Source organism: Leptonotus elevatus, chromosome 10 (genome assembly GCF_054856555.1).
Source record: "Leptonotus elevatus isolate MCC_2025b chromosome 10, RoL_Lele_1.0, whole genome shotgun sequence".
Lineage (NCBI taxonomy): Eukaryota > Metazoa > Chordata > Actinopteri > Syngnathiformes > Syngnathidae > Leptonotus > Leptonotus elevatus.
Window position 1 is genome coordinate 20,808,471 of NC_141248.1, and position 26,133 is coordinate 20,834,603.

At 40.1% G+C, this 26,133-nt stretch overlaps 1 protein-coding gene and 1 long non-coding RNA gene across 2 annotated transcripts; one reads left to right on the top strand and one right to left on the bottom strand.

Annotated features, from left to right (window-relative positions):
* Positions 1-1,219: 1,219 nt before the first annotated feature.
* slc2a1b (solute carrier family 2 member 1b) lies at positions 1,220-22,030 on the bottom strand. The gene is made up of 10 exons (XM_086086300.1): positions 21,641-22,030; positions 14,050-14,145; positions 9,175-9,335; positions 7,754-7,994; positions 6,613-6,775; positions 6,321-6,508; positions 5,673-5,777; positions 5,397-5,498; positions 5,115-5,318; positions 1,220-3,997 (listed from the first exon to the last, which is right to left on the bottom strand). Exons 1-10 carry the CDS (start codon positions 21,653-21,655, stop codon positions 3,803-3,805), a joined length of 1,470 nt encoding a protein of 489 aa, XP_085942426.1. The 5' UTR covers positions 21,656-22,030; the 3' UTR covers positions 1,220-3,802.
* Positions 21,543-25,625, top strand: LOC147167563 (uncharacterized). Its single transcript, XR_015096238.1, has 3 exons — positions 21,543-21,624; positions 22,605-22,690; positions 25,302-25,625. It is a non-coding gene; the product is annotated as an uncharacterized LOC147167563 (long non-coding RNA).
* Positions 25,626-26,133: the final 508 nt, after the last annotated feature.

A 26,133-nucleotide genomic window follows, 5' to 3' on the forward strand; every position in this document is an offset into this window, starting at 1 on the left:
GTACCAAGATTCAAACTCATAGCCTGTAAAGTGTGAGGCAGAGATCCTAAACACTATGGCACTATGCTGCCTTTGAAACATTCCTTTTATTGTTTTTGTTCAAAGTTGCCCAACATGACAGGTTTATGTGAATAAAGCAGGCAATCAAACAAGAGGCCAGGGCGGTCACAGCAATTACACTGCACGTAATCTGCGACAATCCAGAGGAAATTGCAGATTTTTTAATTTTTTTTTTAAAGAGGTACCATCCATGCTTGTGTAAACGAGGGGGGCCGCCACTCCCCTGAGCGTCCCCCACCCCTTACTGCCCGCTTAATAAAATAATATTGAATGGTAAGCGTTTGAACTGGTGATCCTCTTTATCTATCCAGGGAGTAGGAGGGGATTTCAAACCACCCTGGAGGTCGCATTGCTAATGCTATACTGTATCTCATTAGTGCAAACGGTCGCTCACGGCGACCTTGACAATGCTTTTAGAAAGGCGGGTGTTTTATCTCTAAAAGGTTAAAGTTCGCAAGTACGAGGAGTTATTATTCGCCAGCACTGCGAGGGTCCGAGAATAGGCGGCGCTGTAATAATAAGACATGATCTCATCTGGCTCAAGGTGACGGTGAGGGTTAGCTTGTTTTCCTGGACGTTGGCCTCGGTCAGGAAGGGAGGCGGGACAATTAGCCTTCGTTAGCATGAATTTGAGGACATTTGAAGGTGGTTTGCGGGTCGATCGAAACGGGTCAAAATGTCAGAAAAGACAAAATTGGATTACAATTTCTGTCATGATCCATTTCGAGTTAATTTTTGTTCCTTCTGTCATTTGGCTCTTTTGTGTTTGCTTCCGTTCGATACATTCAGTTACGTTCTCATATTGGACACTATTTGCTGGATGTTTTTTTTGCTCTTTGGGCGTGTCCATAAATACGCTCGAAAATCTTTCATTTCCAAACACACCACTATTACAACTCGGTTCTGGAGTAATGAGCTCGCTAGCCCACACAGCTAGCTAACGTCAATGTTAGCCAGCCTAACTTGCCAGTCCAGTTAAAAATATATCTTTGACGTCTATAGCCGTCAGTGGCAGTGAATGAGTTAACATTTGCTCATTTCTATTGTATTATTATTGAAGTTTCACAAAGAAGCGGTTTGATTTCCTATATTGGAAAAATCACTTTGCTGTTCTATGGTTATCATCACATTAACAAGATATACATGCGCAAACACACAGTTTCCGTGTGAATCATTTCTTTTATTCAGCCAGTTGTAACAATCAGGTGAGCTTAAGTTGTTAACATTTTCCTCAACGCAAATGAGGTTCACATTCCCCCAAAAATAACTCACACATATTTTCTTTTTTTTAATTATTAAAACACTACTATATTTTTGTGCCCTAGAGAACACCTTGTTTTTCCCACTCCTTCAACATATAACATCTGATGATTGAATAAAAGTGTGTGAAGGCTAAGACACATTTGAAAAAAGTAACAGTCCTCTTTGCAGTAACAATCTGATGATACAAATCCTTTGACTTTTTTGAAATATTTTTTTGGGGGGGAGTGGGTGTGCTGTTTTATTTACAAGATTGTGTTTAAAAGGCTTGCATATGTCAGTATAACAAAATCTTATGTTTTGTGTGTGTGTGTGTAACTGGAGTGCACTTGAAAGGCACAGATTGAAAGGCACAAAAAAAAAAAAGACATTCGAAATATAGTTGCTGTTCAATTACAAAAAACAAACAGGTTACTCCACATTTAGTGTCTTTAAGTGTGCATTCTGGTGAAAATGTATGTTTTGTAAGGGTCCACAGTAGGAAAACAAAAACATCCAAAATTCAGTGGTGACCCCATAAAAGTATCATCAGCATCACAGATTCATACAAAATTTAGATTTTACGATGCACAGAAAAGACTCAAGGACTCAAAATTGAACAACAATTTTGGCTTGAAGCAGCCCTGTCCCTACTTTGTAGCTAGGAATTACGAAACAAAAGATTTAAAAAATAAAATCAACAGCCCCTAACATCGGGTTCATGGTTTCAAAAGTGAAACTATTTTGAGGATTTTCTCAAAAATCGTTTTTGACAAAATTTGCAGACATGCTTTTTTTAGTGGACAGCAACATGCTAATAACTTATGGAATGGTCGCAATGACATGATTTGGATTATAGTCCTGATTTGATGATGCATCGTGCCAACAAGAGGCCTGAACTTGTAGGAGCAGTACATAAAGAACAGCAAACCTAAAAATAAAAATAAAAAGATATGCAAATATGACACAAATCCCATCTCAACAGACATCAAGTCATCCATCAGCCGCTCTTCTCTGAAACAGAGATTTGTTTCAGAGACAAAAAGAAAATATGAATAATAAAGTGCTGCTAAGTATGTTTTCATTTTACTGGTTTCCTCAAACAGAAGAAACGAGACTAGTGATACAGCAGAAGTAGACAGCAAGGCCGAACAAGCTCAACAATACTTCAACACATGGCAGCGCACAACAATACTTCCACAATTGGAACGCAGAGAATTGATCCAAGAGAGGATCATAAGGCTGACTTTCATTTTTGGTCCGTTTTTTTCCTCACCGACTTCCACTCTAAAAAGATGATTTTCCAGGCGTGTGAGGCTCTGACAGAAAAGAACCTCACAGGGAAAAAAAGAAGAAGATTGCAGCCGAGAGTAAATAGCGCACAATTTGAGCGTTTTTAGTATGATTATAAAATGTGTATCTTCAACTATTCCTGTTAAAAAATTTGCAATTAAAATCATGGATGAACGGACACAGCAGTATCAGGGGCCACGCTTGAAAAAAAAAAAAGGCGCATTATGACAAAAGTTATGAAATTTGATCAATTGGATGTCTAAATGCTCACACTTTTTTTTTTCTTTTAACTTCTAGTAATATTGTGCCGTTACTTATAGTGATATTGTGAATATATTCTTGGTAGAATTAGAGTATTTCAATATAATAAATTAAGTAAATTGCTTCATTGATTGTTACTTTATCAACTTTACTCTCATTAAAAATAGAACTGGTGTCCTAAAAGTGTGACTACAAATGTATATCCCCTTAAAACTGTTCAACTATATATACAGTAAATATATATTTTTAAAAATCATACAGTATATAATTTTATGACGACTTCATTCTAATGGTATTTTTTCAGTGTGGCCCTAAAGCCCTTTGCATATACACTTTTTCTAAAGAAAAAAAAAAGGCTAAAATATTGTCACTCTAGAGTCAATAAGTAATATAATATCAATAAAAGACGTTGTAATAAGATGTGAGCAATATCACATTTTGCTCAGTAACGTATTGGGGGCGGTGATTTCATGGAAAAGTGCGCCATCTGGAGGAGGAAGCCGTGCAAGAGCTACAGTGCCAGAGTCTACAGTGTGACATACAGCATTTTTTACAGTATGATTGCTCAGTGAAAAATAGATCTTTATATAAAAAAATAACAAAAAAAGGCGGCCTTTTTCCTTCTTTGAAATATCAAAAACCTTCTGACACGCCTCTTTCACATATCCCGGGGCCACACGCTGCCCGCTGGGTGTTTCGAGTGGCTCGAGGAGAGAGAGAGGTGTGTGCGTGTTGTGTGTCAGTGGGGGCTGGGCAGCAGAAGACGTAATAAAAAAGACGACTGAAATGTGCTGACAGTGTGAAAATGATTATACGCCGGGACTCCTCTAGTAACTAGTAAGTAGACCCCTCCACCCCTTGTCCCCGCCCCCCACCTGTAGCCTGCCTACCCCAACCTCACTGTGATTAAGAGTTTGTCCCATCACGCGGGAGTGGGGGGGGGGCCGCTTCAGAGCTGCGAGTCGGCACCCAGGCTGTTGAGCTCCTCGTGCTTCTCGCCGCCCGTTACGGCGCTCTGGCGGAAGCCGGACGCGATCTCGTCAAAAGTCCGGCCCTTGGTCTCGGGGACTTTGAAGTAGGTGAAGACGAAGAAGAAGAGCAGCAGCACGATGAAGATGACGAAGACGTAGGGGCCGCATGCCGACTGCATACAAGACACAAGAGTGCATTACTTGTAAATTGCTCGCTGGAGGTGTGATGATCATTTAAAATGAGAATGCATGATGGCGTAATCGTATGTTGTTGTTTTAATAGTGAGAATGCTGAAACACTTCAATTTCTACAATAGTGCAGTGGTTTAAGCAAATGACTGGCATGTGAAAGGTTGTGGGTTCTATTCCCGCTCGAATCTCCTTAGCAGCAGTTTTATTTACTTTATAAGCATTCAGCTTTTATTACCTTTTGGCATTCCCACGCAATTTCTGCGGACATTGCACTTTTTTTATTTTGTTATTTGTGCAATAAAAAATGTGTGTGTGTTTTTTTATTCTGTTTGTTTCCATGGTTGATGGTGGTGGAGGGTAGGGTTCGTCATCACGAGTATCAATACATTGAAGTAAGGCCTGGTATATTCAATAAACATTTTGACTTCCCCCCCCCCCCCCCTCAGAAAATGTGTGTAATTTATTCTCTTAACAAGTAAATAAATAAATGACCTTGTTCTGTATAATATTTTGTTACCGCCAAACATGTATTTTTTTTTCTCGTGTTATTAAAATATTTTAAAAACATGACTGTTTTTCAAATTCCGACTGATGAAAATGTTTACTTTTGATTCCCGTAATATTCCAACTTTTTAATTGTAAAATCAAAACTTTATTCTCTTAAACTGCATTGCATTATTCCTGTGATGAAATTGTGACTTTCTTTATGGGACTTTATTCTCTCGCTTTTAAAACTGTGCTTGATATAATAGTATACTCCTTTGGTAAATGATGACTAAATTTAATGAATTATTATAATCATTGCAGCTTTAATGTCACAACATAGATTGTTTCTCAAAAAAAATTGTACTTTACATAATCATGACTATTTAAATGAGTGCAAATAATTAATTGCATTACTGCCACAGAAGTAAAAAAAAAAAAAAAAAGCATTGCCTAGATTATTTTTTAACAGCATCTAACAAAACTGAGCCTTAATATATATAATTTTTTTTTAAGTGTCAACTCATTATACAGTAATGCTACATTACTCTAAATGCTAATATGAAGCTTATTTATTTTCATATAATACTGATGATATGACCATGTTGTACTCACAGCTAAATACTGGAAGCCCATCCCCACAATGAAGTTGGCGGTCCAGTTGGAGAAACCGGCCACAGCCATAGCTGAAGGCCTCGGGCCTTGGGAGAACAATTCAGCCACGATAAACCACGGGATGGGACCCGGTCCGATCTCAAAGAAGGCCACAAAGGCGAAGATGGCCACGATGCTCAGGTAGGACATCCATTTGATCTGGTCCTGCGGTCGGGACGGGAAAAGAGGGCGTTACATCGGGAATCAGGACTTGAGCAGATTTGACCCGAGAGGCTCGCGTACCAGCAGAGCCATGGCGATGGTCATCAGGAGGGCGGAAGCGGCCATTCCTAGCAGCCCCAGCAGGTGGAGAGACCTGCGGCCGGCGCGCTCCACCACAAACAGCTGGAAGCAAAGAACATGATTTAGCCGCTGAGCTCATTTGAACAATTGTGCTAACCAAAACAGCAGCATGGATGATCCTCTCTATTTTATTGATCAGGGTTTGGACTTGCCAGTTCTGAAGCATATTCTTCTCTAATGTTTTTTTTGCGTGGAGTTTGGCTTTTACATACTCACCGACACCACAGTGAAAGCTGTGTTGACGACACCGGCTCCGATGGTAGCGTAGACTGGCTGCGCCACACCGGCCTGCTCAAAGATGCTTGTGGAGTAGTAGAAGATCTGACAAGACCAAATGATAACATCAGTTTCATATTATATATATATATACTTTTTTTTTTAATGCATGATTAATGATCACCCCGTACTTGGAAAGCCTGTACTGGGGGAAATCCAGTCGCAATGCAGCAGACACGTCCTCGTCAAAATGTAGCATTTTAGCAGATTTAATAATAATGCATATATTTGTGGAGACTGCGGGCAGTTTGTATTTTACATTTTAAAAGCTGAATTTCACGTTACTTCATGTTAAAGATTAGCTCTTAATATTAAAAGAAACATATTTTTTACAGTACAGTACATATTTTTAATTTTAACTCAATTTTATGAATTATGAGATTACCGTTTAGTTTAAAACATTTTCCACTTTAATGTTAGCAAGAGTATGAAAACTTGCATGTGCATTTTATTGTACATTTAGAATAGATATAAAATTTGCGATTAATCGTGAGTTAACTATTAAAGTTATGCGATTACTAATTTTAATTGCCTGACACCCCTAATATAATTTTTTTTGTTTGGTTTTTTAAAGTGTGGTAAACTCACAGCGTTGATGCCCGACAGCTGCTGGGAAAGTTGCAGCACGACGGCAACGAGGAGGGGCTGGCGGTAGAGCGGCGAGCGGAACAGCTCCACAATGTTCACCTTCTTCTCCCGCATCATCTGACGGCTCTCCTCCTTCATCTCCTGCATATCGGCGGCCACGTCGTTAGTGCCCCTCAGCTTCTTCAGCACTAATAAGACAGAAATATATAGATAAAAAAATCTATATAATATCTGTTAACGGGACATTGCTGAAATTTAAGATCCAAAGTCTGCCACACTTTTGAGAACCTACCAGTCTTGGCTTTGTTTTCTTCGTTTTTGTTGATGAGCAGGAAACGCGGGCTTTCAGGGCAGAAAGGCAGCAAGATGCACTGAATCACTGACGGGATGAAAATAAAGCCTATGAGGAGCGGCCACAATTCGCTGTTGCCCATGATGGCCTCCAATCCAAACACCTGAAATCAGCCAGCAGGCTCAGATGAGTGATGTATCATCTATTAAAGGAATACTTGACTCATTGAGTTTCAGCAGTAAAAAGTTAATATTTTGTCCAGAATTAATTTGATAACTTCATTATTTTTCATGTACATTGAAACTTTAAAAACTCACTTTCCCACTTGCTGTCGACTGAAGAAGACATCACCTGTGCTGAGGAAGTAGGTAACGACCAATCACGATTCACCTGTTTTCTGGGTATGGTCAGCAAACTGAGCCATGATTGATCGTTGCCTACTTCCTCGGCACAGGTGATGTCATCTTCAGTCGACAGCAAGTGGCAAAATCAGTTTTTAACTGTATTAATGGTTCATGAAGTTATCACATTAACTCATTCAAACCCAAAACCGTGTAAACACGTTTGTAATATTTTGTCCTTCACTTCCAAAAACGTATTTACACTTTTTTTTTGTATGCAAGAGCATACAGAAGGCTTTGATGCAGCTTCTGACACGAAGAGGTGGCTTAAAGCAATGATAATAATTTAATAAAACGGCCAGCAGGTGGCAGCAGAGTATAAGAGATCAGCAGGGGCCATGTTGCAACAAGCCCTTTTTCCTCAGTGTTTTCACCAGGAATGCAAATATTGACGAAACTTAAGCTATATTCTAATGCTAATTGCTGCAAAACAGAAACAGATACAAATATACTTATTTCCTGATGAAAGAAGAGACTAATCTTTCTTTTGGTAGATTCCATGTTTTGATAGCAATAGAACAGAATATTCTGTAGGCCTTGCAAAAATCAGTCAAAATCCATTAAAACAGCTGGGCGCGAAGGGGGTTGCTTCAGTGAAAATGAGTGAATGAGTTAATTAACTATAGACCAAATATTATCGTTTTACTGTTGAGAATGGCTCAATGCGAGAAGTATCCCTATAAAGAGACACTAAAATGGCCTTTAAAAAAAAAAAATAATAATAAATAAATTGACAGTACCTGTGCAATGAGGATGCCCAGGACGATACCGAGCTGGTGGAGGGTCCCCAGAGCGCCGCGAAGTGACGTGGGCGACACCTCACCCACATACATGGGCACAAAGCCAGTGGAGAGGCCCGAGTAGTAGCCCACCACGAAGCGACCGATAATGAGCATCTCGAAGGAGGATGCCGTCTTGGAGAAGCCCATCAGGGCCGATGAGATGAGGGCCAGGACATTGGCCATGAGCATGGCGTTTTTCCTGAGAACATCAAACAGAAAAATCAACGGCAATTCAAAGTGCCCAATTCCAATGATCGGTAAATACCAATCTGATATTTTTAAAGGTCAAGGCAATGGGGAAGCTGAAATCTAGCCTAGTTGACATAGCAAAAGCTAGGTATGTGAATCGCTATATTAACAATGGATAAACAAACTGTCAGGGTCATCGGGAGCTGGTTCAAATCTGTCTCGAGGGACTTTTGGTAAGTTTGTGAAAAAACTGATCAAAAACAAATATGCATTCATTTAAATGTCTGACGTTTCCACATGCACAAAAGCTTGCAGTTTTGTGGGAAGACATTTACTCAGCTGCAAAGCCTAGATGAGGGCCCTCCAGTGTAGTCTTGAGTGGGTAACCGACTAAAGCTTGGTATGCTAATGACCCTCAGGGGATCATAAAAAATACCCACATGTAAAAAAAAAGTGTGGGAGCTAGAGGTGAACCTTGTGGGATGCCAAATTGAATCCTTGTTATAAAGAATACAACAAAAAAACTAAATATTTTCATTAAAAAACAAACAAAAAAACATCCTTTGATAACTTAGTTTGTAGAACAGGGAAGATTGTAGAGGTTAAAACAGATCCTCAGGTTGCACGTTCAAATCCCACTTGAAGGATTTGTCTTATTGAATTAACTTCTTAGTATTACCACTAAGGGTGTGCCAAAAAGTCGATTCTCATAAGAATCGCGATTCTCATTTAGTACGATTCAGAATCGATTTTAAATGTCCCAAAATCGATTTTATTTAAATTATTTTATATTGTCTTGCCTTTGTCTGTGTGTGCCTTTGTTCATGGTGTACCCAATTTGGCCACTTAGGGGCAGTGTGGTACCACGCGGTCTAATACACTGTTAAGTTGTAGCCACATTGTGAGAGAAAAAGGAAAAAGCGAATCAGACTGGAGTAGATCATTACAATTCCTTGCACATCTATAGATTTAAGCAAAAATCATTGTCAATCTAATCATTTTGAAGCAAAAATCTTTCTTAATTGAAAATCGATTCTGAATCGTATCGTGAGAAATTCAAAGATTCCCACCCCTAATTACCACATTTTCAAGGTTATGTAGGCCAATCTCGAGGGACCTCAGATCTTTTGACTTAATTTCTAGTAAACAGAGGACCACCCACAATCATGGCGAGTGCGTGGTGGAGTTACCTTCCGAAGCGGTTGACAAAAACGCCAACCGAGAAGGAGCCGAAGATGCCGCCAACGGAGAAGATGGCAACAGCAATGGACCAGATAGCTTTGAGGGTGTTTTCCGAAATGGGCTCCTGGTAGCGCTCGGCCCATGTAGTGTTGATGAAGTTTTTGATGATCTGTAGGGAAGACGGGATGAAGATGAAGACGCAATCACGTCTGCAGTGATTCCAATCGTTTATTGAGCCAAGGGAAAAAAATATATCCTTCTATAGCTCAGTGGGTAGAGCAGAGAACTGCAGGTTAAGACAGAAAGCCTTTGATTCCAGTTCAAAGGACCATCATATAATTAACTTGTGCAGGGAACCAAGGCACGATTTACATTAGAAAAATCTCACAGAACAACGGCAAACAAAAGTCGTGGTAAAAAAAAAATATATATATATATTGTCAATTTTATCACTGTATTTAATGAGTGTACCGAGTGAGCAGCGACCTGCTGCAGTGGCCTGCTGCAGTGGCCAGCAGATGGCAGCAAATTGCAATCACCGACATTTCCTGGCGGCCAAATTTACTCCCCTCCCCCATCAAGACTGTGTTGACAAACACACCCAGGCCAGCGAGTGGCAGTGCTTAAATAGCTCCGCCTGCTTGAGTGTGTGCGTGTGTTCGCGTGTGTCCATGTCACAGCAGCCTCCACTCACATGATTGCAGAAATGTCACCGCTTGACTTGTGACTTGGTCAGTATGCCGCTTGACCTCCACTGACGTGCAGGTCAAGTGTCACGTGGGCCTTGTGTTTGTTTTCATTGGCCAAACAGCAGGGGTTCTTAAACTTGAATGTTATAATTTCATGACAACAATTTAGTATGTATTTTAAAAAGGGTGTAATGAAAATTTGTCAGAAGACAAATTGATATTGGCGCAAGGTTCAGAAATGAGTAAGAATTAAGTTAATTTGTTAAAATATATATATACTTATACGTTTCCAGAATTATTATTTACACATTTATACAGGTAGCTAAATTGACGTGTTGAATCTGCAGTTCTCATTCACTTGCATTTACCTAAAGTTTGCTAGCTCCTGATTGGTTAGTGTTGGTCAGCTGATGAGTTGTGAGGAAGTGTTGTCGGCCTGTCGCTGTAGTTGCGTGCGTGAAGAGTAAACAGTGTTGTTCCAGAAGAAAGCCGTCTGCGTCCAACGAACCCTCACGTTACATTAGTATGACATTATTTTTATAGGTTTAATGAGAGAGAGGGGGGGGGGGGGGGTGATAATCTTACTTTAACAAGAAGATTTAAAAAATATAATCAAAATCTTGTAAAATTGGGACTTTTACTCTGGAAAAAAAGATGCTTTATTCTCTAAAAATGGACGATATTAAACCTTATGTTCTCTTAAAAAAGGGGACTTAAATACTCTAATAATTACAACTAAAAAAATAATAAAATAAATTACAACACAACAAGTTTGTTTGTAAAGCTTTGAATAGCGCCGAAGAAGGTAGGCTCCTCCCAACCTTAATCTTACCCTGAACTGGTTTATTATTTTGCCACATGAAGGCGAGCATGTTTTAAAATGATACTTATTGCAAATTATTTAGCTAACAGACTCCAGTATGAGACCTACCGAACTAATGTCAGACTCGCGGGCCCGTCATATCCCTTCTGAATGGAGACTGGCTGCTCTAAGCTCGAAACGCGCTTATCACCTCACACTTGCTGAGAGATACTTGTTATCACATAGCGTCCCTCTGCAGATGACCTTCACCAGTTTTTAAGATCACTCACTACTACCCAGAATTGTTAGCTATTGGCAGATGAGGAACTGACGTAGCATTAGGTGAGGCTGAAAGTTGACCACAGTTCCTCCTGACCATCTTTGAGTGGTTTACACAAGAAGCAGTCAGACCAGGAAGTAGCTGGCAAGTACATGATGCAAAACAGATAGCAAGCTTGACATGCACACCATGACGTTTAGCTTACCTTGGCGCCTTAACTGTGTAAGCTATTAAGGCACCAGCCCCCAGTTGGCTGCAGTGCTATGTTTTGTTGTCGCCACCATTCTAAAATATGTCTCCTACCTTCATAGAAGTAAATTCATTTAAAAAAAATCTCCTCCACAATTTCCATTGGGCTTAAACACTGTTTTCTTGTTGCCGTCTCCTCTCGGGATAAAATTTGGTGGACACACAATTCTCCATTTTTGTTGCTTGCTGCTTTTTAGCACGTCTTGTTGAACTTTTGTTTTCAATAATGTAGATTCTGGTGATGTCTGGTCTGGATTTCACTTTCCTTTCTTTGATCCTTTCTCGGGTCTCCTGACAACCTCACGACTCTAGCTGGATTCTGAAGTATTCGGTTTAGGTGAACGGTATGGGATTTTTAATAGGTTTTAGGTGAATTATTGAGTACACACTCACACGCACGCACACACACATACAAAATAAATTTAAAAAAATTAAAAAAGAGCAATGATGATGACATGTCGAATGAACAATACTGAGCTCTCTCAGGAAAAAAGAAAGAAAAAAAAGAGTGTAGATTCTATAGCTTTACTACTTAAAAACCACCATGTGGGCCAAGTGGCGACCTCCAATAGATCTTAAGATTTTAAGACATTATTAAATCCAAATACTAAGAGGCTCAAGTGAGCCATAGCGCCACTCTCGGTAGTGCAGGTGAAAATTCCGCTCCCATGTCCCCGCCAAGCTGCATGTAAACGTCCTGATTGACCCCTAGCTTGTGTTACTTTTGAAGAGGGCCGCGCAGTTGGCAACAGGAAGCGCATGGACTGAAAACAAGCTGTGTATTCATGCTGCCGGCCTATCAGCGGGAGTCGTCCATGCTGGCGCGCTCAGGTTGTCAAGGTGAGCGATGTACTAACAAGTGAGTCAAGTAAAAGAATATCTTGCAGTCGCGGTAGATTCGGTGTGTATTCGCCAATGTAACAAGACTTTTTTTAAACTAGGGGTGTCAAAATTAGTGCGTTAATTATGAGACAATTTAAAGTTCCTTTAACGGCACAATTTTTTTTTACTCGCGATTAATGGACGCAACTTACTTCAAAAGCAACTAGTGTGGGAATTCCAGTCGAAAGGCAGCAGACACGTCCATGTCAAAATTTAGCAGTAATAATTTTAGTAGGATGGAGACTGGGGTCAAAATGTATTTTACAATTTAAAAAATGTGCAGTTACTTCACAAGTTACTTCATGTTAAAGATTAGACAGCTCTTAATATGAAAAGAAAAATGCACTGAGCTGTGTCACCAATGTCTTACAAATGCAATTATGCCATCTAATGACAGAAAAATGACCTCAACACAAATCAATATCACACTCTTTTTTTTACAGTACAGTAGGCTACATCTTGTTAATTTTAAGATGCAGCCACATTTCTATTACTTTAACATGTTGTCTACTTTTATGTTGACAAGAGTATGAAAACTTAGAACAAAAATATTGTATTGTACATTTAGAACAGATATAAAATTTGCGATTAATCGTGAGTTAACTATTGAATTCATGTGATTAATTAACAATGAAAACATTTTGATCGCCTGACACCGCTATGCAAAACCAATAACACTTTTTCTGAGTTTTTAAATTGTGACGTTCGTGTATCTCGGCCACCGGATGTTGGGGTTCCTTCTGATATTAGCGATTTAGCAACTCTGTGCAGCCTCCTACCTTACATTGCAAAGTGAAAGTATACAGGACAATTACTGGCAAACACCTTAAGAATTTGTTGTGGTAAAATGTAAAACGATATCCTCTTACTCGATTCATTAGTACAAAGGGATTATGAGCGAATGTGTCGGGAAACTGTTTTGCAGCTTTCACATGACGAGTGTTGTGTATAATAAAACACACTGACTAAATCCCCTTTGTACTCCCCATGTGCGTTGGCACTCACGCCGCTTAGATCCATGTGGCCGAACATGTGCTTGTTTTCCCCCCCATTTTCACTGTGCCTACATTACAACCAACTCCTTCAAACCGTGCGGATTAACAGTCCTGGAACAGGCCCCTAATGCCGTTCTGCACGTAAAGACAAATGAAAGCTAAATGGCGTGGAAGCAAAATTAAAGTCCAAGGTGCACTTGCTTCGAGTGAAAAGTCTCTTAAAAATATCAATACATCAATTTCCTACAATGATTTATCCATTATAAATTGCGGGTAAGCTTTATTGCCTGCGTGTGCATATCAGTCACTGACTCAACTTTGTGGCAACATAGCAAACAGCTGAGGATCCTGTCGTAAGAAAGGTAAATAGAGAGCCGTAATAAGGTTGAGCCTGTCGGGCGACACGTCTGTGTGGCCGCAGGGTGCGCCCAGACCAACGCGGTCTAAAAATGACGCACAAAATTAACTCTCACAATTCATCCTCCTGGAAATGAGCTCCTTTATTAAGCTCCCTGTTAATAAACTTCAAATTAACTCGGAAGGGGTGGGTGTATGAGAACGTTTTCTTACTACCTGTGTCGCCCTGGGAACAGGTGCCTTTTCATTTCCTGCAATAATCCTCGCCTAGCCAACTGTCCGTCAGTCCATTTTCGGGCACTTATTTACACAGGAAACACTCGGAGTCTGTTAATATAGATGTCCTTGGAGCTTAGAAACCCTAATGCTGCTATTATTATCCCCCTACTAAGCCCACCCCCTTTTCCACTCTGGCCTGAGCTCAGCACGCAACATGGGGCAATATTGCAGAACCAAAATATTAAGGATTTCTCATACTTGAACATCCATCAATTCATTTGCTGTACTTATCTGGCTCGGGTCACAGGTCAGCCGAAGCCTATCCCAGCTAACTGTGGGTACGCCCTGGACTGGTTGCGAGCCAATCACAGGGCACAAGTAGACTAACAACAACTTTATAATGTTCTTACCTTTTCAGGTGCATTGATGACACCCGTGTTGTATCCGAACTGCAGCGATCCAATCACGGCGGTCCCAACACACAGCATCAACGGTAAGGTGATTTGCTGCACAGGGAGAGAAACAGGAAGTGATGTCAATAGGTTAAAAGTAGGAATCAATTAGGGAGACATTGCATAAAAAATATATACAAAATGGTCAACTCCAAACATAAAGGACACAAGTTTAGGTGCTTATAGGAGAGCAATAGAATTGAACTATTGCTGTGAGGCAATGGTGCTAACCACAAACAATTTGACATAGTCTACAAATGGGACCTTATCGAATTCAATCCATCCAGGAAAATGTGAAAATCTCCACAAGTTGGACCTTGACTTATGATGATTATAACCAGCATAATGAATGCTATGTTTGAGGAAAAAATCCCAAACATCTGATCATTTTATCACATTAGTGGCACAACGATTAATCGACATCTATTAGATTATTAAATTACTTCAGATTTATTTTGATCCCTGTCCAAATTTCATTCACTGTAAATATTCACAGATTTCTGTAGTCCTCCATGATAGCAGACTTCCTAGCATCCCTAGATCACATTATACAACGCCTAAAGAAACTATTGTAGCAGGTACAGTATATCCATCTCAAACTGTGAGGTGTAATTCTCCACGCAATTGATGTAAACAGCTCCAGGGGGAACTTCCAGACGGTGATAAAGTATACGTTATTGGCTTCTGTCCCAACATTAGATCCCCATGGATCTGAACAGCTTAGAGCATATTGTCCTCATACCACAAACTTAATAAACCAGAGAAGAGCATGTTAATTTCCTTCATGTGGGACTTGGCAAACAACAGCTTGGGGCACAACTCGTCGCAGTTACATATTGGGCCGATGGGATTTTATGCTGTTCTAGCTTTTTCTAGGGAAAAGGTTGCATAAAGATTTTTTCGTTTGTCGATCTTGTTCAGACCCACAGTACAGTACAGTAGCCTATTTGACCGTTTGGCAAAAGATGGGATTTTCTATCTTGGCTTGCGATCTATGATGCAGTAATCTTATCAAAACATGAAATTCAGCTATGCATTCCACAACACCAGTGATCCTTATCTGCACACTTGACCGATCAAAACTTTGATCTGAACTCACGAAACCACTTGGAATCAATTTTTGTGACTGTGGCAGTCTGCGTGACATGTTTTTGGGCCATGGAGAGGAAAGACAATCAAGCGTCTAAAACTGTGCCGTACGCTATAAAAAATTTAAGCGCACTCCAAGCCCGCTTCCAAAGATGTGTGATCAAGCTCACCACAGCCTTTTTCAGTAAACAGACTTTTGGACGATGATCTATATTTATATCTATAAAATAGTTTCAAAGAGCTTCCTTACTGTAAACAAAGCAATCTAGCTACTTGACAGCTGGCTCGCCTCGCAAATATTTCCTTTACGCTTGAATACAGCAACTGCGACACATTGAGAGCTAGAGAAAAATCGACCAGCTTTACTTTATTACCAAAACTCTGAGGCTGTTTAAAATGGTCTGGCATGCTGTACGCAATATTCTAGAAAGGAAATGTAAGCTCTAACTCCATATCAAACTTTTGCTGCGTCTCCATTAAATGTTACATAAGAAGCAGCGAGTGGAAGATTCCTACTTCTCTGTACGCACGGCAGTAGCTTATCATGGAATTTCATTGTTTGAGAATCAATGAAGTCACACCCTACGTGCAATTTTATCACCACTGCCAAAAAAAGAAGCCGTTCACCGCAAACTCACTTGCACTCCTTTTTAATGAATGAGGCGGGACGATAATAGCTAAGCTCTTATTTTGATATATTTGCATACGGTGCAATTGTGTCAGCTAACCCTGATGAAATGGGTGTAAGATACAATACAGATGGATGCTTTCTTTGTGGCTGACAACTGGTTGACTGAGCCTGATCATATGTACAATGTCAAAGAATTAGCTTAAGTCAATAATCGCTTCAAGAATACGGCTTCTTAAAAAATCAAATCAAGTGGAACTAGTAGTGACTATTTAGATGCCTCAATTTGACTTAAATCTACCATGCAAATGTGATGTCCCTGCTTTTGAAAAGTTAACCATGTGATGTAATTTAGTTGACATTTTTCGGACGAGTCTTTTCTGCCAAATACAAACCAAGTGTGTTGAGAGGCTGTTTATGCTCAGCTCCCCACAGATGCTAGACTCTTCAGCAGGTAAACACCAACATATGATATAGATTCAGTTGCCAGGTGGGGTTAAAAAAAAAAAAAGAAAGAAAAAAAAGTGTAAGTTTCGAAAGGGTGCTAATGAGTGTGATTTGCTGCTTTGTGTTTGGGACCCCTAAAATACATAAACTCCAATGCTACATACACTTCCCCTCACCTCTGTATTAGATTGTCACCACAATACAGAGAGTTTCCGTATATCTAGTTGCAACTGACATTCAAGAATTTTTTTTGCTTTTGGATATTTATCTTAGCGCAAGCATGAAAACGTACCCAATCCATTTACTACAAAGGCTGCTTCGAGATCCCTCATAGTGAACTAAACCTATTATTTTGAGTCAATATGAGGCCAGGACAAAAGTGAATGCTGATGAAAGCAGCTTTGTTTGCACTTGAGCTCAGCTGGTAGCCCACGTAAGCCGTGCCTACGAGGACTTTATCACGTCCCTCCACAAGGCCGCCACTTCCGCCATCTCATCTTACGCATCTGTGGGGAATCCAATATGTGATCCCGTGCAACTTCACCAAGCTCAACACTCATCCTCCTGACCTGCATTTCCAAAGACTTGTTTGCTTTGGCATGTGGCTAAAAGCCTTCACCAGCTTGCTGATTTATGCCCCATTTGAACTACAACAAAACACACGATTGATATGTGGTAATGACTTTGATACATAATTGATTGAAAACAATCTCGATTCAGGGAGGTCAGCAAAGTGTAAAAAAAAATATTTTGTTCATCATTGTCCCATGAAAGCCACATATCTCCACTTTGAGTTGAAAGTTTTCCTCCATGTCGGCCTACTGTTAAAAGTGGACAGTAAAACAACATACGGTAAATACATTTTACAACACCAGATAGCAAGCATCACGTTTAGCTTCCAGAACACTACTTCAAAAATTGTACTTCCTTCAGGCCATACCTCTCCCCCATTCACTTAGTCTTGAAGCTGACTCAGGATCAAATTGTTTAGGGTTATTGGGAAATAAACACAATCTTTTGTTTTGCTTATAACACTTAAATCCATTGGCTGTCAAAACTGTCCTTCCAAACACGTGCAGTGGATAAAAAAAATGTCTACACACCCCTCTTCAAATGGTTTTGGCATTTGTCTTTATTGTCTTTAAGAACAATTAAAGTATTTCAAAACTTTTACCACCATTAATGAAACTGATCACCTGTAGGTCAAGTGTCAAAAAAAATTTTTTTTTCCAAAGGGTTAATTAAAATAATCAACTGCGATAATGTGGTTGCACAATTATGCACATCTGCATAACAGGTAAACAAGCACATATCTTCTAAAAGGTCATTTTGGTGCTAACAACACAACACTGTTTAGCATCATAAAAACAACATGCCTACAGTGAAGCACAGTGGCATCATCATCATGCTTTGGGACTGGTTTTCTTCAGCTAGATCTAGGACCTTCAAACTGTGAATTATGAACAGTTCAAAATAGCAGTCTGCGTAAGCACAAATCCTTCATGCCTCTGCTAGAAAGCAAAGAAATGTGAGAAGGTTCATTTTGTGTAAATCAGAGGCACTTGAAATGGGGGCAGGTGTCAGCTAACTCCCATTTAACAAGAGTTTGGATGTGATTGGCTAATTCAGAGAAGCCGTCTTTATTAGTTATAAGAGGGTGTGCACACTTGTGCAACAGCATTATCACAGTTGTTTTTATTTCCCCTCTATAAAACATTGGTCACAGTAATGGTAGAACACTTTTAAACTATTGTGTGATTAAGGGCTATATAAATAAACTTGACTATTTTTTTTAACATCACAAAATCCTTGCTTTGATCAGGGGTGTGTAGACTTTTTATATCCTTTGTGGCTCCCCAATTCCTTTACTGGTGGTCTTAAAACAAGAAAATAATCTAAACAAAAATATTTGTGGTTATTTTGTTCTAATAAACCAACTTTGGATTGTTTTGTTTCAAGCACATGGTTAACAACAAAGCTTTTTTTGCGCTACAATTAGTTTAACATTGTCGCCAAATTTCATCTTTGCACTATGAATTATGTTTATTTCATCTTGTTTTACCTCACCAGTACGTCTTATTGTTACAAGCTATGAAGAACGTAAACAGGTGCAGTTCGAGCCATTATTACTTGCCAGCAAATGGCGTTCGCTCCAACATTAAATTGCAGATTGTTGCTTGCTATCTCTTCTTCTTAGAACAGAGGCCTCAAACACGTAGATTGAAATTTGTGCACACTAGTGTGGCAAACATTTCCTAGTAATCCAAGTTATCTCGAACTTTCTTCAAACATTATGAAACAATGAGCATGTTTGACCGAGCAATGATGTCTCTGGGGTATGACCAACTTAAGTTTGTCTACGTTTATTCAAAAGGTGATTTAATCCTCCAACATGGCAGACGGTCACATGTGGGGCCAATAAAAAAAAGCTGCGCTCTTTGCTAGGCGTCGCTAAAGCAAACACTACGACCTTGGTGACAGAGCTCATCTTAAAATAAATCTTGTGTGTGACAAGTCAGGGGGTCCTTCGTGTACTCTCATGATTTATTGACTCTGTGGACAATTTCACTTGAGGAATACAGTGGGTAGGTGCTTGTTCATTCTAGAAAGACAAAAACAAAGGAAGGCAGCATATCAAATAGGAGGCGTCGGCTTTGCAATCATGTGCGGAGGTTCGAGAAAACGTGAGACGCCGAGCCCAACCTTACATGAGCTTTTCGTCCAAATAAGCCGAGTCAACGGTTCGTTTAACCCCAATTAGCGGGTTTTTTCTTTGCAAAAAGGGGGACACAAACAAAGCCTTGTTTAGAGTTCAGCTGTGATGGCGGCAACGTGTGGCTCATTAGTGGTGGTTACAATGTCAGGTGCACTACACGGTGACTGACATTGACAGAACACACCCCAGCACAACAAGAGACAGCTGGCCTGAAATCAACGTACAAATGTATAACTGCAGCTCAGATATCAGCTCGCTGTAAATTTCCATTGACTTCTTCCCCTGCGGCAGAAACGAGAGCCGCAGAGATTTGCAAATGCATCAGCTGGCCCTTATTGGGTTATGTATGGCCTCCCAGTGGGCTGATGTGTGGAAGCTGGGTCTGGAGATTCCCCATCACACCCGTATCAAACATCTCGCGCCCATGGGGACAAGCGGGGTGGCATTACAAGGCGCTCACAGGGGAAAAGTGCACAAGGCTAAAGCAACAACAACTAAGAAAATATTTAAACAGTTCTCTACTTGGGCTGCAGTGCTCTGGAATGCTGAATTTAGAACCACTACCTCAAGTAGACATATTGAAACCTTGACTTAAGACCTATTTTTATATCTTGCATTTACTTCAACTACATGTAGGCCTGCTTTACTACCGCTTCTTGTCTCTCCTTTGCTTTGAGAGGGGGACAGAATCTGATGCTGCTTCACTGATTCTGCACCGCCTGTCCGGGACAAGATCTGAGGTGGGCCACCTTCCCGCAGGCGTTGCTATGGAGAATTCTGGTTTTGAGTAGGATCCACTTCTTAGATAATGTCTTCCTACAGCACTTCATCTTATTAAATGGACTCTCACGCTGTTCGAGATAACATCTTAAGGTTGCGTCTTTTTCACACAATATATTTAGGTTTTTCACGCCCGTGGGTAGGGGGTGGGTTACCAGTTAACAATTGTCAACTGAGGGCTTGTAAAGGGCATATAAATAAAATTAAGTTGACTTGACTCGGGGGCTGTGTTGCTACACCACAAAATTGTTTTTCTGGAGTCTTCTCGCATTTCCTGTCTGAGAAGGCGAGGATGGTGGCAACAAACTGCACTATTTAGTCTGAGACAATATTATCAGACACCAGATAAAAAGCTGTATAGTTTCACAACAATGCGACAAATACAAGTTTAGTTAGTACTAATAAGGTCTCATACTTTCCTATTGGACCATTCAGAATAATTCAAATAAAGCTTTCAGTTGACTTTTAAGTTTTTAGCATTGAGTTTTTTTTCCTAAACTGCGTAGTACTGAATAGTTGGACAAAAATTGGCATATTTCAACAAATGATGTGTGGTACACGGGCCAAGAAAGAAACCCTTAAATAGTGGTACAGATCTGTGAAGTCCTCATTCGTCCGTTTCTATACTGCTTATCCAATTCAGGGTCCTAGACGGGACGGAGCCTTTGCCAGCTGACTGACAACAGTCTGTGCTGTTTGCCAGCTCATCACAGGGCATATACACGGGCATATGACAATTCACATTCAAGAGTCACCCTGTCACTGAATGGGAACAGAATCCATGCTGTCTGCATGGATGTCATGTGACAGAATCGCTACACCAACATTAACCCAAAAGGCAACTTTTATCCACGGGTCTTATATTTCTCAGCAAATGCAATAAGGCACAATTCTTAAATGACAAAATAATAATAAAATACTAGTGGTTCTCCGATCGATCGGATGATTTCCATGAAAAAGTATGTGTGGCACATCTCGATCAGTACCTTTCATTGCTGATCACTAAAACCGATTACTTGCAAACTCACACTTTGCAGCCTGCAGTCAACTAGAGTAGCCTGTGTGCAGTGTATACATAAAATAATCGGCTCATCAGCAAGCTCGGCAGAGGCCAGATAACGATACTGATTATTTGATTAAGGTGTGTTGGAGGAGGGAGACATGGAAATCAGGCTGGATAGGGGCTCTTGAGGACCGGACTTGGAGACCCCTGCTCTGCTCACTGATTCCTCACTTGAGCCGACATGCAAGCTTATATGGCCATCCATCCTACCCTTTCATCTGAGATGTTCCTTTGACCCTTTAATGGTCATCATCAAAGACACTATAGGGACACTCACAACAAAGCAATTCAATAGACTATTACAAATATTTACAAGGAGTACTGCAAAGCATGCTGGGAAGTGAGTGGCCTCATCGCTACAATACTTTCCCCACCCTTATCATATATAAAAGGTATTATTATTATTATTTGCTCATTTAATTTTATCATTAATATATAACCCCCTTTTTTTTTTGGCAATATGTGTGTATGAGTGTTTATATTTTTAAGGTAGGCCCTACTGAATGAGCCCCACGTTTGATAATGTCGAATCTGTTACGAAATGGCAATTAAATAGTATACATAATAAAAAAATTAAAAAAAAACATTAAATATATTGTTATAAAATATATTTTTGGGACATGGACTAGCATAGTTTGACACAAACATGTTGTACGCTAAAAGGGATTATAAAACAATTTTAAAAATATAATCGAAAGTGCGGTGCGAGAACGACAGCACAATTGCGTAGCAGCATCATGGTTATTGGTTATGTACTCACTGACCTCTCTTGGAAACACACGGTTGGAACAACAAAAAGTAAAAGAACAGGTTTGAGAAACGTTACCTTTCCAGAATCCATCTTGTTTTATTTCGTCGTCTTGTTTTTGGTTGAAGTGTTGGAAAAATAATGGCAAAACTTCCTCGTCTTCTCACAATCTCAAGTTGCTGCTGTGTTTTAACATCAATGAGTAGGGAAAGTCTACTTCACGTCACGTTGATGCCCTTTTTCACAAAAATACCCGATCCTCGTCTTCTTAAAACTCAAATTTCAAAATGTATTCGATGTCGTTCCAGCTCACTTTCGCCTCGTTTTTGTCGCGTAGCTTCCTGGTTAGAAGAAAAAGTCTGTTGACGCTCTGTGTTTTGGTAGTTTTCTGCTTCTTTTTCTTGTTGCGGAGCCGTACAAAAGCGACTAGTTTTCCTCATGGGCCGGTTTGGGCTGATATATGTCACGAAGCTGACGCAATGTGCGCAAGGGACCCGCCCCTCGACGCACAGTCACTTTGAAACTGCGAGGCCCCAGCCTCCCTCTAAACCAATCGCATGACGGCTGGTTCTCGAAGCACCAATAAGCCTTCTCGTCCTCCACCTCCCTCTCCTTAAAAACATTTGCACAACTGAAATATTCATTGATATAAGCCAAATGAATCACTTGCAAGTCATGCAATGTGACTTTTGTCCCTCCAAAGAGTAACAATGGCTCTATCTATCTATCTATCTATCTATCTATCTATCTATCTATCTATCTATCTATCTATCTATCTATCTATCTATCTATCTATCTATCTATCTATCTATCATCCATCCATCCATCCATCCACCCATCGTAATTTACTGCAATTAATTCAAAATTTTTTTTTTGGTCTTTCATTTGATGATGTAATTTCTTTAGGTACATGTTAAATATTGCAATAATATCAATATCGCAATACAGTTATATAATATCTTTTTTTTTTAATTTATTTTTATTGTTTTTCGAATATCGCACAGCCCTAATACATACGTATTTCCCATCATTCTCCAACCAGTGATCTCCACCCGCCTGTGGCCTTCCAGTCTTCTAACAATGGCGTCCACATGTGTGATCGAATGATGATGATCTTTCACCACCTCGGTAAGATGCCCTCCACTCAGGGGCCTTCTCGTCTCTGATCTGCCATGTTTGTTACCAAAAGACTTGAAACAACAAACTCAAGAGAACAAAACTGTGCACTACTATTGTTTTGGATAGACGGAAGGGGTCTAGCTGGTTTGTATGTAAAAACAAAAACAAAAAACAAATCAAGAAAATAATTGGGAGAGGCAGAAAGGTTTTGGGCGTGAATCCTTGAAAATCCGTCATCTCCTGCCTTTGAAACGTTGAAAAAACAATGTCAGGGGAAACCAAACTATTTGGACACCTGGCCATGACAAATACGGGAAGTGATCATTTGGGGTTGGAGGACAACTGTTCTAAGAAGATTTTCTGTAAGATGTTGAGAGTGTTGGTGGGAATCCATTCAATCAACAGAACACTGAAACAGACTGTGGTAAGTTAAATTGTTTGCTCAAATACACAACGTGCGATTCTCTGTTTTATGTTTGATCTTAAATGGGCAATGGCAATAAACAACAGAAGCAAACTGTAGTCGTTTCTCAAACACTCATATGTCAGGTACCGCTATATCTGTTACACATTGAGAAACTGTGTTGCTGTTCCATCTCACATCATTTGTGAGGCTAGAAGATGAAACAAAAACACCTTGGGTTTAAGCCAGTACACCCTTCATATAGAAAAGAAAAACAGACTTCATAAATAATGTTGAATTGTTATATTCCACTGCAGTAAATGGCCGTAATTCCAAGACATAAACACAATGACTTGAAATGGAAAGAAAATAATCAGAAGAGGAAAAGCACCTGCATTTGTCGGTCTGTGTGTGTATGTTTTGTTTTTTAATGGAATCAATAACAAAGAGTGGACTTGACTGAATCAGACGCTCAGGATGCCACTCAAAAGAGGCTCACTTTTGTCCCGTTTGAAAAAAGGATTCAACACGAACATAGTATAAAATAGTGGAACTGCAAAACTGGAACACAGTCTGTTTCGCTGTGATGCTAGTTGACTTCCAAGTTTTAATTCATTCCAGGCGTTTCTAACTGCGCTACGTGTATAAAGAGACGACCAATGAATAATACAAGAGTAAAATGAAGCAAAACAACTTACCCTTTTCAAATACAAACCTGGCACGTGTTGACAATATTCTCAGGTCATTTTCATGCTAGTCATTATAGCCAGTGTGCTACATGCTATTCACAATATATTTTTGGTCAAGTTACATAAATGTAAATGATTATTATTGCTTATTTAAAAACCGAAAACAGTAAGACCCTTTGCAAAGTTTCAGTAATTTCCAATTAAGAAAAAGTAGAACACAAATGGACACGGGGAAGTAATTCTCTGGCCACTGTTCAGCTGAATCAACAGACTGCTGAGATTCGCCTGCTCACAATAGAAGCTGAGCTCCGTGCGGCCTTTCACGTAATCTCCCCGGCTATGTGATTCTCGCCAGTCAGTGTCCGTCACCAGCCTTTTTGTTGATAATACTCTTCTAAAAGCTCACTTCACAATGCTGGGGGACCCAGAGTCCCCCAACCACCCCACTCCCTTTTTATTTGGAGATTTCACACGGTGTCCCTCCATCTTGGTTCAAAAACTTGAATATCCTCCTGATTAATGCCTGAACTTTTCAACTACACCTCACTAGGGCACTTTTGTAGAAAGATGTTGACTAAGCTATGAAATGTTGATGACCATAAAGGCGTTTTATTACTGACATCAACAGAAGCATCCGCCCTAGCTCCTGTGGTTAGTCATCTTCCTCCACAAACCAGAACGGAGCCTAGAAACGTACTTGACCGCGGCTATGTAAAGTGAGGGAGGATTGATGTCATTTGAACTTTATCGTCGAGAAATAATCGCTGACAAATTGAAGATTATTGGGACGGTGATGATGTGTCGATTTGAGCGTTAGTCACATTTTGTGAATCGGATTCTTGCTTATCCATTAAAGACCGTACAACAGTCATGGGCCAGTTATAACGGGACGGGATGGGGCACTGTGATTTACTGAGAATAATTTAAACAGAAGCATGTTAACATTTATTTATTGAAACTTAACATGGTGCAAGTTTATTTCATGGGAAAAAAATGCTGCTTTTAGTCACCCAAAACATTTTACAGCTGTAATTTTAATACTGTGATACCACAATGTTTTTGCTCGCTTTTATCATACCATCAGCCCATTCCTAGTGTTGAGCATTGGTTCTCGACTGTTGCTACACGGAGATTTTCAAGTTGTAGTTAAGTCGTGACCCACGTTAAGACATTAAGAACAATTAAGAAAACATACTGAAAAATAACTTTTTAAAATGTATGTGTATCATAATTTAAATACACATGCTCAGGCTACATGTTCAAAGTGTCTTTCATAGCACCTAAGCAACCATAAATACAAAATATATTCTTAACACTGAGGTCTGTAACAATCAATTTTTGTATGTCTGTACTGTTGTAACCTGAAGACACACCTACGAATGTTTACTATCTGTTCGCGACCCACTTTTGAGTCCTGAGCCCACCCGTAGAGGACTGCTAGTTGTGGCAAGAGACCATGTTTGTCTGTCTGTAAACTTGACACCATTTGACCTCACCATTCACTTTTGCTCTCTTTTAATCCTTAAAGATGATGACTTCGATAAATGAGAGGAAATGCGACATCAGGAAGCGCGGCTACGCCATCCACCTGTTGAATGCACTTTGCTTCTTGGCTGGAGATTTTCCGCAAAAAAACTAAACACGGCATATACGCAACCTGCACACTCCCAAGATTCCGGGCTTGGGTTGTTCCAAGAAAAACAGGTTTGTTTCCTTTTTCTGCACAGCTTGGCCATGGTCCCGCCAAACACAAACGCATCAAAGGTATCCTTTCATCGTGGGGTCATTACAGTACATCGCAACCACTTGTCTGTTAAAAGGGGCGCAAGGGCTAGATATAATGCATCTGAATTGCAAGCGAATACACCAGTAGGTAAATAAATATAGGCATCAGATCAACTCATATATAGGTATTAAAACTGAATTGGACAAACTGTGATATCGTATTGTCTGAACAATTCATATTTGTAGTCCATAGTTTGGCAATGAACACAAATTTTCAAAATGCTCAGTAGTGAGGGTTTCCTAAAAAGATGATTGTGAACACAGGCGCTTTGTGAGGATGTGCAGCCGACCTCGTCCGACGTCTCCAGCAATGAGCTATGGACTCAGCCTCTTTGTCCCGGCTTTTCCCTTGGCTCACGGCTTGCATGTCTGGTCGGGCAAGGTCGCAGGGTGCCCTGTCATTCATCTTCCCAAACATTTGGACTGTAATCGCCTGGCAGGAGCTCATGCCAAGCCATGCCCACCACTGGCTGTTAAAACCCTGACTGATGTCCGCACTCTGAATGGGGAGTGGACAAGATAACTGGGTCCTGGCTAGGGGGTGCAATTTCTCACAAAACCATGGATACTGAACA

Bases quoted from the DNA above. Each gene is read 5' to 3' on its own strand.
- slc2a1b (XM_086086300.1), bottom strand. The intron at 6,509-6,612 runs GTAGGTTCTCAA...CTGTCTTATTAG, and splicing joins AGAAAACAAAGCCAAGACTG to TGCTGAAGAAGCTGAGGGGC. The intron at 3,998-5,114 runs GTGAGTACAACA...TCTTGTATGCAG, and splicing joins TGGGCTTCCAGTATTTAGCT to TCGGCATGCGGCCCCTACGT.